The 17,061-nt window shown below is 42.5% G+C and overlaps 1 protein-coding gene and 1 long non-coding RNA gene across 6 annotated transcripts; one reads left to right on the top strand and one right to left on the bottom strand.

The window, feature by feature from the left end:
- Positions 1-2,096: 2,096 nt before the first annotated feature.
- Positions 2,097-13,846, top strand: LOC111163123 (uncharacterized). Its single transcript, XR_016393544.1, has 3 exons — positions 2,097-2,402; positions 3,494-3,621; positions 11,755-13,846. It is a non-coding gene; the product is annotated as an uncharacterized LOC111163123 (long non-coding RNA).
- CDKN2B (cyclin dependent kinase inhibitor 2B) lies at positions 10,625-16,367 on the bottom strand. Of its 5 annotated transcripts, XM_089913129.1 has the most exons (4): positions 15,383-15,583; positions 14,990-15,050; positions 13,366-13,429; positions 10,625-12,874 (listed from the first exon to the last, which is right to left on the bottom strand). In XM_089913129.1, the coding sequence occupies exon 4, from the start codon at positions 12,869-12,871 to the stop codon at positions 12,614-12,616; it is 258 nt and encodes an 85-aa protein (XP_089769255.1). In that variant the 5' UTR covers positions 12,872-12,874; positions 13,366-13,429; positions 14,990-15,050; positions 15,383-15,583; the 3' UTR covers positions 10,625-12,613. The 5 variants fall into 5 exon arrangements, with proteins under 5 accessions (XP_089769255.1, XP_089769253.1, XP_089769252.1 ...); XM_089913127.1 differs by lacking the exon at positions 13,366-13,429 and having other exon boundaries at positions 15,557-16,367; XM_089913126.1 differs by lacking the exon at positions 14,990-15,050 and having other exon boundaries at positions 15,557-16,366.
- Positions 16,368-17,061: the final 694 nt, after the last annotated feature.

The following is a 17,061-nucleotide window of genomic DNA, read 5'->3' as shown; positions in this document are numbered from 1 at the left end:
TAATTATAGTATTTACATAGATTAAATTTTTCTACTTTGTTACTATAGAGTTTTGGATGCAACTTAATAATTTAAATAAAATAACTTTATATAGAGAATAATATTAACAAACTAAGGTATTCAAAAACACATCATAGTGGCTAAATGCTTGCTGGTACGGATAAAGCACCGTTTTAAAAAATAGGATCCTGTTAATGTTTTAAAATGAACTGAAATCAAGACCAGCAACATGCCTTGAAATTCTTTACAAACTCCTTCTACTAATTCCAAAAAACCCCCTGAACTTTAATAATAATATGAAAAAGAAAATGTGTATTTTTCCTATAAATTGTTTGTAGATTTTTGCCAATAGAAATTGAGGCACCTGATTAAACACTGATAGTGTTAACAGTTTTACATTTACACGTCAAAAAGTCTATTAACGTTACAATAAAAAATAATTCCCCCTCTGCTGACCTTTGCTTTTTCAAAACACATATTCATGGGGAAATAATGCCACAAGGAAGGTCACAAAAATTAAGCCCCATTAAATTGTTTTTGGATTCATTACCCAAGTTCTAATTAGGACTCTATATATTGTAGCTATATATATATATTTCAATTATCCTCGTCATAGGAAATTACATCGACTATGTAAAGATTTATCTTATGTGAGGACAAAACTACCTAGAATTCTGTCTTTCAAGAAGTAGGCCTCATTTGGGGCCTGTTAATTGGGGCCTGAGATGACTAAAATATGATCGGTGCGATCCTTAAGACTCCCCACTGTAGTTCTGCCTTCTGCTAAACATACGGGCATTGTCCCAAGTACTTAGATACACCAGGCCGCTAAAGAAGAAACCTCCATCTCACTGCGAAAGTTTGACTCTCCACTGACTGCAAAAGCAAGTGATTGCTCCTCTTAGCAGTTACTGATCCTTCGATCAAGATCAATGTTACTATTTCGTGAAGTCAAACTCTGTGCGAGCCCGCACCCTCAAACGTCCTCCACTACTGGAAGGAGGGAGGGTTGACGAGGCAGGAAGACTGGGGAGGAAAAAGGCGGCCTCCAGAAAACTAAGACCGTTAGTGATACTTTCCTCCAGGGCGCAATAAAGTGCCTTAGAAATACACCTTGTGTGTGTGTGTGTGTGTGTGTGTGTGTTTACTGATTCCCACTCAGGAAATTCAGGAGTGACTGACTTCTAAAGTGGGTTTAGAATCTCCCGGTTTCCCCCAGAGTTTCAAGGGATTAAGGAGGTGTGTGAAGGCGGCTCCGGGCTCCACATACTGGGAGAACAGCACCTCTAAGTAACTGTAACCCGTATGGAGAGAAAGTGGAAGGAACCTCCACCCACGCCGAAACAACCTCCTCCAACCTCGTCTGGAGATGATTTATCTGTGTATTAGCTTACATCAAACAAAATCACCCAAGGGCCGACTGCGCCCGGGATTTTCGAGGCCTTTCCTACCTGGTCTAGGATGCGGTTGCTGCGCTCTGCGCTGGCTCCTCACTAGCATCAGCACGAGGTCCGCAGCGGCCCGCACGACCGGCGCTGCCCACTCACGCGCTGGCCGCGCGATCTGCACGACGAAAGCCCTGACTCGCGGCGGGCCGTACGCGCGCCGAATCCGCACTGTGATCAAGAGTCGGCGCACCATGTTCTTGCCGCCGCCGAGCTCGGCGGCCGCTGCGCCGCCTTTTGACTTCAGAGGTAGGCAGCTCGGCGCCCGCCCCCCGATAGCAAACTGAGACCCACGCGCCGCCCCCAGCCCATCCCCGCCCCGCACGCGCGCACCCGCCTTCCCTGCGCGCGCCCGCTCGCCCCCCACCTCCTCAGAGCCCAGAACCGTTCTGCGCCCAGCGCGCGCGGGAAAGGCGGGCTGAGGCGCCTGGAGGCGCGCGCGCGGGCAGCTAGCGTCCTAGGTTCCTCTCCCTCCCGCCCACCTCCTCTTTCCCGCCCTGTCCGCGCCCCCCCCCCCGCCCGCGCCGCCACCTTCCCACCCTCCGCGCGGGCGCCCCACGCGGTGACAGCTCAAGGTCCTGACGCCACAACGCATCTCCAGGCAGCCCGCCCCCTCGCAACATCCGTCACCTGACCCTGCCATATCAGGAACCGCCGCGGTCCAGCTCGCGTCCCTGCTTCCCTGTCCCCCTTCCTTTATTCCTCGCTCCCCACGCTGGGGATTCTTCCTTTCTCCAAACCGGATTATTTAAAAGAGAAAAAGAAAGAAAAAAAAAAAGCAAATTTATCTCATGGGTCTATCCGCCATTCAGGAGGCTGGATGTCAGTTTTTAAAGAAATGGCGCTATGCTCCACTTCTCGATTTGGGAAACGAGCGAAATTAAAGGAAACTGCTGCGACATCTGGACACTGCGTGGCGCTGGCGCCGCTGGAGCGGCGGGCCCCGCGCCGGACCAGGTAGGCGGAGCCGAACCCCAACCCCTGCTGGATCGGCGCGCCCCTTCCCCTGCCTGCTCCGGCGTTGCGGAGGGCTCTGGGCTAGGCCGGCAGTCCATTCACCAGGCAATTTTTATTTTCGGTTTTAACATCCCGCTCAGAGAAGCATCTGAACGCTTCTTCCTCTTTCTTCCTGCCGCGGTGCTCCCCTCCCCCACGGCTGCTCCCCGCTCTCCCGTTGTCCCCGCGTCCACTGGTCGTTCCTCCCGCAGCCTCCTCCTCCTCCTTCCGCCCGGCGCTCCGACACCCTTCCCTCTTGCTGCCTGACTCTTCAGCGTGGTCCCTTTCCTCTCTCCTCCCCTCCTCCCTCTTCCCCCTCTTTTCTTCCACATCACTGACCCTTTCTTTCTGGATACCCCCCGCCCCCCCGCGCTGCTGGGGTCCACTCGGCACAGGAAAAGCGGGGGAAGGAAAGGGAAGAGCCGCATAAAGGAGGGGTGAGTCGAGGACACCGAGGCGGCCTGAGGACACGCAGGAGCCGGGTTCCAGAGCGCAGACTGACGGGTTCCGGCTGTCGGGCTGGATGGAGCTTTGGCGCTGGTTCGCCGGCTCCCCCGAAGGCGAGTGGTCGAGCCCAGGACGCCCCTTTCAGGCGGGCGGTGCTGACCCGATGCCCCAACTTCCCAGGCCTGAAGTCAGTCTCGATGGGCCGAGAGCCTCGCGGGCTGGAGGCGCGGCCTGGCCGGCCCGGCGTGTAAGAGAGGATGTGGGACTAGGCCCAGCCTTCGGGGCCTGAAAGGTGGCCCGCCTCGAAGTGGCTTCTTTTACTTGTGGCCGAGCCAACTGGCCGAGCTGCAGGACTGGATCCGTAGCGAGACAGACGCCAAGCCTCTCACTATCTGGAGGAGGCAAGTGAGGCTTGGATGGTGCAAGCCACCGTACTGTAACTGAGAGACCTGGTCCAGCGGCACGCAGGCTGCTTCCACTTCCCGTCCCTCACCTCCGCACAGGATGTAGCCTCCTGACCCGCCGGCTGAAGTGAGACTTAGGGACCAGGCTTAAATAGCCACTCTAAATAACTTTTACAAATGCACCTCTCCCCTCTCCTGTAGGACTCCCTCAGAATTTACGGAACATCCAGGCTCCATGCTGAGGCTGCTTGCCGCTCCACTGTGACAGAATGAATGCGCTTTCTGGCTCTTCACAAGGCTAGCTCCTACTCCTTCAGGGCGCTTCTCAGGTATATCCGCCCCCCCCCGCCCCCCTCAGAGACTCTTCCTCCAGGCACCGTATTTTTTTTTCCCCTAAAGCACTTACCACACAGAAGTTGTCATTAGTAATTGTTTACTTGTTTGTCTGTCAGTAGTTAGTATGTAAACTCCGTGGAAGGCCGGTCTTGCTCTGTCTTGCACCACACCTATGATTCCCCTCCTCCACCACCACCCCCAAAATAAACCTCATAGGAGAGAGATGGACTAGTAAAAACATACAATTATAGTGAGGGGATTTCATTTTATGGCAAACAGAAGAGGGGTACTTTAGGAGGTGGGGGATCAGAGAAAGCATCCTGGAGGGGAAATGCTGCCCAGTTTCAGCACAGTATCATTTAAGGGCTCTGGAGAAGTGGAAGAGAGAAGGGTTTCCTGGACCCAGGCAGAGTTACTAGCTGTGGCAGTAAACCATGGTGCGGGAGGGTGAGAAAACCTGTATTACACATTTCTTGAAATTATTAGTCAGGGTTCTCTAGAGACAAAACCAATTGTGTGTGTGTGTGTGTGTGTGCGCGCGCGCGCGCACGCGCTTGTATGATTTATTTTAAGGAATTGGCTTACCCAGTTGTGGGGCTGGCAAGTCCGAAGTCTGCAAGACAAGTAGGCAGGCTGGAGACCCATGGAGGGGTTGATGTTGCAGTTTTGAGTCAGAAGGCAGCCTGGAGACAATTCTTTCTTCCTTGGGCAACCTCTTTTCACTTAAGGCCTTCAACTAATTGGATGAGGCCCACACAGATTATGGAGGATAATCTGCTTTATTTAAAGTCTATGGATTTAAATGTTAATTATATCTAAAAAATACCTTTACAGCAATAACTTGACTGGTGTTTGACCAAACAATTGGGTACCACAGCCTAGCCAAGTTGACACATAAGATTAAACCTCACATTATCCTATTATGCCTGAAAGGTCTGCTGAGCCTCAGTTTCCCAACCAAGTTTACATTCTGTGATCTTTCTGTATTGATTGGGCCTGTATAGCTTAACCTATAACCATTTCCTCTCCGCCCAAACTTGTTCTGGGGATAAGGGTAGTTACCCACTTCAGAGGAATGCCATTTGAGTAAGAGCACTGAGTAAGATGACTATACAGTAAGCTCTGTGTTCAATGAATATAAAATTTAAAACTTAAACTTAAATTCCATCTTGGTTTTCCCCTGCTACCCAACACCTGTGTTTTGTTAGTTGTGGTATGCAGGGGAATTCTATCTAATTTTAATATTAGACTAAGCAAAATACAATTATGAAGATGAATCTTTAGCAACACAACTAATTTGTGGCATTCCAAACACGTTTGGAATTCCAGATGACTTTGGCTTTGTGTTCTTCAAGAAGAGTATGATCAAGAGCTGATCAGTGTTATTTGTGCACACTTTCACTTGTATTACTTATCCTCACAGCGGCTCTTTGAATTTGGGATTACTACCCTACTTTACAGGTGAGAAGACTGAGGCCTAGAGGCACTCAAATCTTAGATACTTTATAGCCAGCAAGTGCCAGGGCTGGAATCATTAAGAAGGTCTTTGGACTGAAAGCCTTGTGCCCTTTCTATTGTGCTAAACAGAGTCAATAGGAAGTGAAATATTGATGCGTCATTTTTGCAGAAAGAGGATCATTGAATGTCAGAGCTTTTATTTGCTCTCTTCCTTTGGCCTAAAAGCTGACTTGGCAGCTGAGTTTTTGAATGGAGGAAAATGATTTTCTATTTTTTAAAATGATTTTCTATTTTGGATCAGCAAATTCATCCCACAGGCAGAGATAGGAGAGGGCATTTTACTAATACCTTGTCTGTGCCATGCCACCCAACTACCCTCTAGCTGTGATGTCCTAGGACACCAGCTTTTTCCCTCAGGTATCTCTTGATTATCAAAATTCTGTGAGAAACTTCCCTAATATTGCACATGCTCAAACTACAAACCCCAAAGGTATAAGACACAATACACTAGAAGATTTTAAAACTATTATTTGAACACATATAAAATATTAACTTCTAGAATATATAAATACATAAATGAGTAAAAAAATAACCCAGTAGAAAAGTTAGCAAATAATATAATGGGCAGTTTAGAGTAGAGGATATTCAAATAGTCAAATGGTTAAAAAATTATGAAAATATATTCAATTTTACTGGTTAGTAAAGAAATGTAACAAAAACACTGACATATACCTACAGGTGTGGCAAAAATAAAAAGAGTGATAACATTGGCAAAGTTGTCAGGAAACAATCTTCTTACATACTATTGTAACTTGGTACATTCATTTTGGAAGGCAACTTTACAGTATTTATTAAAACTGTATGTGCATATACATACCCTTTGACTCAGCAATTCCACTGAGTTTATGTATGCAAATATACACATACATAAATAGATGTATGGAAATATGTATACTTTTATGTAGTGTGTATATACGTATGGAAAAAATACGTATTACATATGCATGTATATATGTATTACCCTTTGACTCAGCAGTTCCACTCCTATAACTCGTCTAAGTATGAAAAGTATATATGCACATATACGTGTATATATATTAATGAAGATATACACATACACACATATATATACACACATAAGTATGTAAAGATTTTACACACACATATGTGCAGACATATATGGTATGTGTGTGTTTGTGTGAGAAAAAAAGAGACAGATGTACCTTTAGCCTCAGCAATATCACTTCTATAAATTGATACAGATTGCTCATACAAGGATGAAAAAAAGTTTCTTTATAGCAGCATATGTAGTAGCAAAAAAAAGGAAATAATTTTTATGTTTGTTAATAAGAGACTGGTTTTAAAAAATTTGGGTTTATGCATAAAATACAAAACTATGCAGCTATACAAAAAATGAAGTGCATCTTTATTTCCTAATGCAAGTTGTCAAAGATCTACTATCAAAAAAAAAAAAAACAAGTTGCAGAATGGTTTCCTAAATGTGTGTGTTGGGGCAGGGCTGTTTACAATTATGTGTACCTATATTTCTGGGAAGTTGATTAAAAGTTTTCAAAAATAGTGGTTACTCCTAGATAGTGAGAATGGTGGATAGGGAGGTTTCAGGAGATATTAATTCTGTTTACTTTCTGTACTGTTTGAAAGTTTAACCATGAACAAGAATTTTAGAGTAACAACTATGGAAATTTTTGGCTCCAAAACTAGAGATTCTAATTTTGTAGTCCTGAAGTTGGTCAGTGAATTCAAAATTTAGAACATGAATGATTGAGAGCCAGGGTTGAGAACAACTTCCCTATATGTTGGTCTCAAATGACTGATGGGGACAGCACCATCATTGTACAGACATAATAAATACCTGAGGGTGAATGTAAAATGAAATGTCATGTAATTTTTCCCTAGAAAGGGGATGACATTAAATTCTTCTGTTCAAGGTGGGATTTAAACAGACCAAAGGGCTCCTGCAGCTCTGGAATGGATCCATATATGATATCTCTAACTGTCCAAGGCAGTCTAGACATTAGAGAGTAGTAGAGGATGACAAAATATTTTAGGCAAGTTTATAGCTTATAACTCTAAGGTGGCATATTGGGAGCAGATATAGGAGACTGTACAGGGTACTGCTGTGCCCTAGGAAAGGTGATAGAGCTTAGTATTCATAACCCACAGAATGAGAAGCCATTGGATATAAATATTTCCAACATTCACCCTTCAGAAGAAAACTCTGTGTGTTGTCATAATCTGTTGACCTATCTGTGGCTTTGTGAACAGAAAAAATGTTTACTGTTTTATGTTTATATATTATCTCTTATAAACATATTATAAAATAATGACACACACTGAAATTATTTACAACTTAATTTGATAAGGAAAACAAAATGCAATTATTTATACTATGAGATGAGTGAAAACTGAAGAACAATGAATAACCTTTACCTATCTGGTTTAGGACTATACTGAAAGCCACCCAAACAGCAGACACTCATGACTGGTTCTGACTCCCACTCTTATCCACAGCTCAGTAACTATTATCTGGTCAGAAGAAAGTGGAATTCTCAGGGAGACCCAGTTTTCAGCTAAGGCAAGGAGATGAAGAAATTTGTAAAGTGAGAAGAAGGTAGAGTGGCGTTTGGTTAAAATGCAATGGAGACCCTGAGGTCACACAAGAAAGGGTTCAAAGGAAGTAGCACCAATCCTTTCATAATATAGAGTATTCCAAAGAGAAGATAGACAAATAGATTATGCATTTTGGGAGAAGGCCAAATTTGAAAGGGAAATGAGCCATGGTTTAATTACTGTAATTGGTCTTAAAGTTTTCACTTTAACTCTGTTGTAAAACATTTTATGTGCCAGCACTGACTCTATAGATCTACTGGAGGTCTAATGTCAGGGGCTTCTGAATGAGAAGGGCATTAACAGGTGTTTGGGGTTCCTTTGTAAATTTCCAATAAAACATAGATGTCTGTGAGACAGTCTGTGTATCATCTTCATAGTTTTTTTTCCCCAGAAAAATCTTTGGTTTATACTGATTTCAAACTTCAAATTATAATACAAGTCAGCCATTTCAGGAGGGCAGAGAATGAGATGAAAAGAAAGTAACACAAGGAATAGAAGGAGGAGAGGCATGGTGGTGTTTTATGGAAGATGGATCAGTAGTTTAACAGAATTAATCAAATAAAACCAAAACAAACTGCTTATGGTCTACACACTGGTGGGGCTTGTGAAATATTCCCAGGCCTGAAATAATGGGAAACTGCTCATTCCCTACTGTCTTGATTTTCTATAAAACTTTTCTCAGGATCAGTTTTTACAAATGGTAGGAGTCCTTTTTGGCCTCTTGAATTCCTTACTCAGACTTTAATAGCATTCCTTGCATAAAGGAAACAAATACTTTATAGAAATGGTAACTTGTATATATCACCCCTTTGTTAATTATGTAATACAGGAAATTCTGCTTTGAAGCCAGTGCTACTAATGAAATAATATGTAACTGGCATGGATTACATATTAATCACAGTAATATAAATCAACATGTATTGATATTGAGGTGATACAGAGCTCTTCCCTGACCAGCTGGTTCCTACTATCATCCAGGTAACATTTAGGGACCTAAAACTTCATGGAATCCAATGGAAACAAACCAGAAAGAACGGACCTTTAGAAATGGGTCTGTAAACTCCACAGCAGCTATTTACAGAGAGTTATTCATCTTCTAATGACTTTTCTACATATTTTAGCATTCTCGTGCCTTTGCACCTTCTATTCCTTCCAATGCCCCCAACATTTTTTCTTGGTTACAACTCCTATACCAACCCCATTTAGGTCAGTATCACTTGTTATATGTTTACTTAATAAACACTGTTTCTTTCAGAGCATTTACATTAGTTTGTAAACACCTACTTCAGCATTATTTTAATAAATTTATTGGGTCTACCTGCTTATCTCACTTAAAGAAGTGAATTCTTTTGGTGGCTATGAGTCACATGAGAGAAATGCAAAATGCAACAGAAAAAAAAATCAGAGGTAAGACAAAGTAAGAAAGAGCTTAAAATTAAACTACATATTTATTTTGCAAAGCATCTTTTCTGTGCTAGTTTCCACAAACTTGTTGGTAACTTCTCAGCTAACTGGTGGAGGTGGTGCTTATGGAGATCCCCCACCCCTCAAGGCTCCTGAATTTAAAAATGCATCTCTTCTCTCTATTCCTTTATATAACTTTTCTTGGCTCAGACAAGCAAAGTGGCAAAATCATTACTAATAAAATATAAGACCCCATTACAGTCATGTATGCAACAAACTTATAAAGCGATAAAACTTTAGTGATGGTAGGGAGCTTAAAAGTAATCTAGTCCAACTCCCATCTTTTATAGATGAGGAAATTGGAGCTAATCATGTCACATGATTTGGTAGGTCATATATTGAATTAGTTGAAGAACTAATACCAGAACCCAGGTTTTCTACCTTCCAATCAAGTCCTAATTTATCTCTGCTTCATTCCTCCTTTCTTCCCTGGGATTATAAATAGAACAGGAGAAGATATTGAAAGTATTGTGATTCAACTCTTGTTGCTCCTTCAAGTAATTTTTAAAATTAAAATGTTCTTATTTTCTTACTTATTTCTCCCCGTTTCCATCTTTTTAAGCTTGGTAATTGAACACTGTGAAATTATGCCAACCTAAAATTTATTTTTCAAGTTTTCACAAGATAATGAAATAGTTTGTTGATAGTGAAAACTTAGTGGTCATGTCAGATTTTGGTTATGATTAGCTGCTGACATAAATACCAAAGCAGACTTCTTAGTCTGCTAAGAAGATGACTGTAGATGACACCAGCTTTTGCATTTGTTTCAGAAGGCAGTCCACAAGAGTGCTTCCAAGATTATTTCTATCATTTTTGAAGATGACTACTTCTACTTGCTCTTTTTTCTTTTCTTTTCTTTTGGTAGAGTGGCAACGTCTTGAACGTTGGAAAAATTACACCCTATCATAAAAATAATCAGCCTCTGATAAAGCATAAAAGGAAAATAAGCATTTCTTTTGTTTTTTAAAAAAATAATTGATACTTGCAGAGGTGGTAAAAAAAATCCCTATTCACTACTACATATTAACACACAAATAGTTTGTTTTTAACATTTCCCATAAAAGGAAGGACAATATAGAATCTCAATGTGGTTGGTCTAAGTTAAATTAATTTTATTTATTTGCTGAAGGTCAGTTACCTAGCTTCATAAAATGAACTAATTTGGTCCTGGACACCATATTCATATTGCTTTTGTGATAATATAGAAATAAAATATAATAAAGCATTCCTATGAACACACTTTCCCAAAGCCATTTGGAACTGTATGGATCTTGAGCTCTCTGTTTGAATCTATTTTTCATTCCTTATATCTGAAATTACTAATTTTAGCCATTAGAACACAGGAAATTTTAAACAGATTTTGCTTTCATAGTAAATCATCCTTGTTTTCTCATCCATTCACTCGGCTGAAAAAGGAAATATAAAAATGAGGCCAAATGAATACATTATTGAATTCTGAATTTATTTCACTTCCAGATCTTGCAATGAAGGTCAGGTAGTAAGATGTGTACAAACCTTGGTAATATTTTAGATTTAGATACAGAAATTAACATGTATATTTTTCTGTAATTGTAAAATAGAGCCAGAAGCAGGGCTCATGTATATAGAGCTATATTTGCCTGCATGTATCCTTCAAAGTGAAATCTTAAACAGATTTAACAGTATATACTTCTTGTGCTGCTGATAAAATACATTCACCAAATCTGCCTACCAGGTGGATTTGAAATCTGAATTTACTTTTACATGTATTCATAAATTACTATTTCAGTGCAACCACGTGGTACTTGATTTTCCAATAATGTATGATGTTTTGGTTTTGCCAAATATATATATATATTTGCCGAATATATATATATTTGCCAAATATATATATAATATATATAATATATATATGGCTGTGGATCTCACAGAACCCTATAGTACCCAACCACATTTTCTTGATTTAGTTTCCCTTAATATCAGGTTGTCATCAGATTCCACAATTTCTTTAAATTAGGAATGGAATCATGTTTTAAGCCAAAATCTTGGAGTCCAATCTCAATTTTTTTTACATTAAAACAGTGAAATATCAGTTATTCCAATGCTGTAATGTATCAAGCAACACTGGAAATTAAATCCCCAAACAGTACACCTTTAGTTTGTTCAGCAGATATTAAGACATTCCGCGAGCCATCATCATATATTTTCAACAGTTTTATATTCAATCTACTCTTTTAGCAACGCTTTGGGAAATATCCCGAGATAATTTACTGGGTAAGTGCATGGATCTTCTAAAATACATTTGTAATATTTCATTGTTTGACCCCCTGAGGCTGTAGTAAAGGAAACAGAAAATTTAACAGAGAAATAAGTAGGTTAAGGATCAAAGTAATCTGGCCGTTGCTACTGTGCCATAGCTTCGTGTAAAAGCTGTAGTTCTTCCTCACCTCTTTCCCAAGGGCCACGAGTTACTTTGTTATTTAAAGTCTCCGTAAGTAAGACTGCTATTGAAGAACCACCCAAAAGTACAAAATATCACGAAATCTTTTCAAGTGGCAATTTACAGGGGGCTCTCTGTATCCTACCGTTCATAGATTAAACAAATCGTTACAGTTAACGGCCTACCTACAGTTGCTCTCGCTACAATCCCCGACTTCAGTCTGTGCGCGGACTGCTGGAACGCCGCAAGAATCTCGCCTTGATTTAACAACAGCAAACGAGCGCCCCTTTCGGAGAGCTGTTCAGAACCACCTTGCCCTGGGGACTTTAGAATAAGCAGGCAAGTTCGAGGTGGCTTCCGGGTCCTCTCTTCTCCGTCACTATCCGGTGTAGCTGGGCGCGAGTCCCCAAGGCTTCCAGTATGGAGCGTTTTGCACGTGACCTGCTCTGCTCCGTGCAGCTTGTAAAGAAAGAGCCCACGACGACCGTCATCATTGCTTGGTCCTCCGTCTTCAGCTTTGCCCTCATATCCCCAGGGCCTAACGCCTGAAGTAGGGGCTTAAAGGGGGGGGGTCCTTCAAGGTCAATGGGGCGAACGTTATCACCTGCCCCCCACCCGAATGCCAGTCACCGCCGCCTCCCACTCCGTCCCAGCATCTTTTGTGTGAAGATTCGCAGCGCTTGGGTTCCTTCGCGGGTTTCTTCATGTGCCACTTTTCGCCAGAAAACCCTGAAAAATAAACCTGGGAATTCCACATTCGGCTCCTAAATCTCGCTGGAAATCCATTTGCCCCACCTCTCTGCGTTTCACTTCACGGTGAGTGTCGAGGGCTGCATCCAGAGAAAAAAAGAGAAAAAAAATTTCTTCCCGGTCTGCCCCTCCTTCCCTGCGGGGAATCAGGTCGCCCAGGAAGACTTCCGCCGCTCCACGTTTGCAGACCTCATTGAACTAAGTTGGGGTGAGGAACTGGAGAGAAAAGAAAAATCGTTTGGGGCGGCTGTGTGCAAGCGCCATCAGTCTCCCTCGGCCGCGCGCAGGTAGCGGGCGACGTCGCGGTGGCCCCGCTCCTCAGCCAGGTCCACGGGCAGGCGGCCCCAAGCGTCGCGCACGTCCAGCCGCGCCCCGGCTCGGTGCAGCGCCACCAACGTGTCCAGGAAGCCCTCCCGGGCGGCGTCGTGCACGGGTCGGGTGAGGGTGGCGGGGTCCGCGCAGTTGGGGTCCGCACCGTGGAGCAGCAGCAGCTCGGCCACGCGGGCGCTGCCCATCATCATGACCTGTCGGAGAGAGCAGAGCGGTCAGGACCGGGGTGGGGGCAGGTAGAGTCTTCTCAAAGAAATACCTATTCATGATCCAGAGACTCTTAAAAGCCTCAGGAGTCTAGTTAAGCTTCATTTGCTGACGCAATACCATCCCCCCCCCACCCCCGGCCCCAGCCCCAATTATACTCTACTCAGCCCTAATTAGTTCCATTTTATTCTCCAAACGTGGGAAGACAAGAAAGAGCTGATGATAAACTGCTTATCGCCGTTGTGGGAGATTTGTTTAAAATTTCCATTGAAACAGGGGAGTCTATTTTGTTAAATGATTTATGGGCGGAGTTAAGACTTTTAAAGTCTTAATTATTTTCCTTTTTCTTTCCTCTACCCCAGCCATAATCCCAGTCTACAAAATTTACTAGGCAGTCAGCTGATATGTTTATTTTAGAAGTTAGAGCAGTGCTTTAGGAGAGAAAATAAGAAACAACTAAGTCTAAAACAAGGTTTACTTTGTTTAGTTCTTGCAGTAAATCCCCTGTGGAAGACGTTTGCTTTTCACTGTTATATATGTCTCTGCTCATAAAGGGAATACAGTCCCACAATTGGAGCCAAAATTGGAGATAAAAGGGAAAAAGTAAAGTCATGCATAGTTTTATAAGATGATGAAAACAAATTGTTTTTAATGAATGGTTCACCACTTTTAATATTTAACATTATAGATAAAGGCTAACGTTTAGAGGATAATATATTTGAGGTAATGTAAAATAAACACTATATTTACATTGTACAGGATTTTATAATGTTGAATAGTAAACATTTCGCTATCTAAAAAAGAGCTTGGATCTTAGCAGTCACATCAGAGCAATGCATAATTTAGAAAAAGGATGTTTTGGAGCAGTAATCCTATAGTATCCATTTGTGTACATGTACATTATGCAAGTATTTACTTTCTCATTTTAACAATAAAACAAATTTTTTAATGTTTATCCATTCAAGTTTCCGATTTCCATTATTTTATTTATTTAAACATCTTTATTGGAGTATAATTGCTTTACAATGGTGTGTTAGTTTCTGCTTTATAACAAAATGAGTCAGCTATATATATACACATATCCCCATATCTCCTCCTTCTTTCGTCTCCCTCCCACCCTCCCTATCCCACCCCTCTAGGTGGTCACAAAGCACCAAAGCAACGAGCTGATCTCCCTGTGCTATGTGGCTGCTTCCCACTAGCTATCTATTTTACATTTGGTAGTGTATATATGTCCATGCCACTCTTTCACTTCGTCCCAGCTTCCCCTTCCCCCTCCCCGTGTCCTCAAGTCCACTCTCTGCATCTGCGTCTTTATTCCTGTCCTGCCCCTACGTTCTTCAGAACCATTTTTTTTAAGATTCCATATATAATAAAATAATTTTTGATAATTAAATATACAAAATGTTGTTATATGTTCTTGTGAGTTTATGTTTTAAAATGTACCACGGAATCAAAAGATAGTATGCAAAATTTTTTTGTTTGTTTCATGGATATTAAAAACATCTATTTCCTCCCTTAGAAACCATGATATGATTTCTATTAGTGAAGTAAAGGGCATTTCATACATAGAGAAGAGGCGGAAAAGTGGTTCTTAATATCTCAGAATATGCTGAATTAAAAACGACAAACCTCTTTCTACAATTAATATAATTTGAAGTCTTTAAGAGCTACTTTACATATTGTTGCTGCTTTAAACAATCCGTCATTTCTTCCAATATTTTCTATGAATTCAAAATGAATGAATACATATTTTCTTTAAAATCTACACAATTAACAAGATTCCTTAATAACGGCTTGGTTCTGGAAGGTGATTGTGAGGTGAATACTAAATATGACCATAATAGTCAACAATAAAACACAAAACATTACCTTATATTTTAAAGAAATTAAAAAATATATTTAGCACTAATTAAAGTGGGATTAATAGTTAAACATATTGAATAAATGAATTTTAACAATGAAGAGACTATTTATGAAGGCCCTTTGCCATTTAACAAAGCTGCAGCAATGCTTATGTAATCCAAGCATTCAGTATAACTAAATAAAAATATATAGAAGCACATTTTTTTCTTACGTAACACTCAAGAGACACTGCTTACATAAAAGGAATTAAGTATTGTGGTTGAGGAATCCTGTCTTTTTTCTTTGTATTCAATTCGTCTGTATGAGGAAAGAATACAAAATTTCACATCACAGCTTAAAGATTCAGGGTGATTTTTTTTTCATGTGCTGTGATTTTGTATGATTCCTTAAATTCAGTCCAAATTGTGTACCTTGTAATTTAATTATCTCTATCGTTGAAAGTTGATCGCTGTTTGTTGAAAGACAAACAGATAAGACAAAACAGTTCTCCTCCCCAAATAACATCTCCTCTTCCCCTTTCCTCTCCAGTTGAACCTATCCCTTGCATCTCTTATGAAATGGGAGAGGGGATATTGGTCTTTTTCCCCCCATTAAAAAGAAAACCAAACAAGTAGTGGGGTTTCCAATACCTTTCTTTAAAATTTTTTGTGGGTGAAAACCTGCTTTACACCTGAGCTGAATACTAGAGCAAGAGAGACAGAGGTCTAAGTCGGTGGAGATCTCAGTCCCCAGCCGCTTCCCACGGAGGCCGCGGTGCCGTGTTTGTGCGCCCCCTGACGGCGAGGCCCGGGGCCCCCAGCTACCTGGATAGGGCGCCTCCCGAAGCGGTTGAGTCTGTTGGGATCAGCACCGGCTTCCAGGAGCTGCCGCACGGCCTCCACTTGCCCCCGCGCCGCGGCGTTGGAAAGGGCCGCATCACCGCCGCCACCACTGAGCATGCCCTTGTCCTCCTCGCTCACTTCGCAGCCCCCAGGCGCAAAGTGTCCCGGATAATCCACCGCTGGCCGTGAGCTTCACAACGCGCCCCACCCCTCCTTCCCACCTCGCCCTAGCGGGCTCGCCCCATTCGGAAAGAGCTCAGTTCAGCTTCAGTCCCCTTTCGCCGTCCTTCTGCGGCTTGGGGGGTCCGTCCAATGGCCGAAAGGCCTGTAGTTAAGCCGGGCTTTTCCCGGATGGGTCCCAGGAAAAGGCTCCTCGCGCAGCCGCAACGTCGCGCGAATCCACTCTGGCCGCAGAGTGCGGGCGCGTTGCAGCGTCCTCACCGCCGAGCTACACTCTGCCGGAGTGGAGAGCCGGCAGTGACTGAGTTCGTTTCCAGCTGGGCAGTCGGGCTGGGTGCTTCCCACCTCCTTAGGCTCCGCCCCCTGTCCGTTCGGGCATGTCCCACTGTGCTGGCTGAGAGGCCTGGCAGGCAGCTGACGTTACAGCCGCGAGGGTAGGGGCCAGGAAGAGCAGCCCAGAAGGTGCCCGGCCGCACGCGCCAGACACCGCAGAGCGGACCCCGCTGCGCAACTCGCTGCGGGGTGTCCAGCAATCCTAGGCTAAGTTTTTTGGAAAGGTCGAATCAGTGCACTCAGCTCTTAATCACCTCCCTCCAGCAGGCGGAGCAGAGGATTTCTATTCCTTCCGTCCCGGGCCAGCTGGTTTCACTAGGAGAAGTTAGTCGCTCCCTGTGTAATCAAAAGGCTGAGAGAAAGGCATTTAAAATAACCTCGTCTCTCTTAAGATGTCTTAAAGTGACAGCTCTGCACCTGTCATGCTGGTGAAATTCATCCCCAGGCGGTACTTGAACTTCACTAGCTTCACGTCTTGCATCAACCTTAGCAATTTGTGTGTGGGGGGGTATCTTCCTACTTGAATGAGCCAAAAATCAGTCTAAGTGAAAAATCCTGAGAATGCTGCTTTGAATGTACTTTTTATTCTTTTCATCTTTGAATTATGGATACAATCCTAAAACAAAACAAAACAAGAAAAACGAAAAAACAACTCTCACACACAGCTAGTTTGAGATTGAGAGTTATAGCTTGGTACCTCACTTAAAAATATAAATATATATTTTAAGAATCTGAGATCCCAGTTTCATGATATTTGAACAACCTATTTTTCTTTACACTCTTACCTATTTAAACCCACCTCAGCAAGTATTTGATTTCCATTTATCATAGGTAATAAAGGAAATTATGCAGTAACAATGAAACATAATAAAACAGGGATGTGGTTCTGGACCTGTCATTAAACAGGCTGTCATTAAACTGTCATTAAACCCACTTCTGAAGATTTAAAGGCCAAGTGCTTTGCTTTTCTTCCT

Source organism: Delphinapterus leucas, chromosome 6 (assembly GCF_059928025.1).
Source record: "Delphinapterus leucas isolate spDelLeu-1000000601 "Yukka" chromosome 6, BTC_Dleu_Yukka2, whole genome shotgun sequence".
Lineage (NCBI taxonomy): Eukaryota > Metazoa > Chordata > Mammalia > Artiodactyla > Monodontidae > Delphinapterus > Delphinapterus leucas.
Note: the sequence above shows the minus strand (reverse complement) of the source record. Positions and strands in the feature narration are given on the sequence as shown.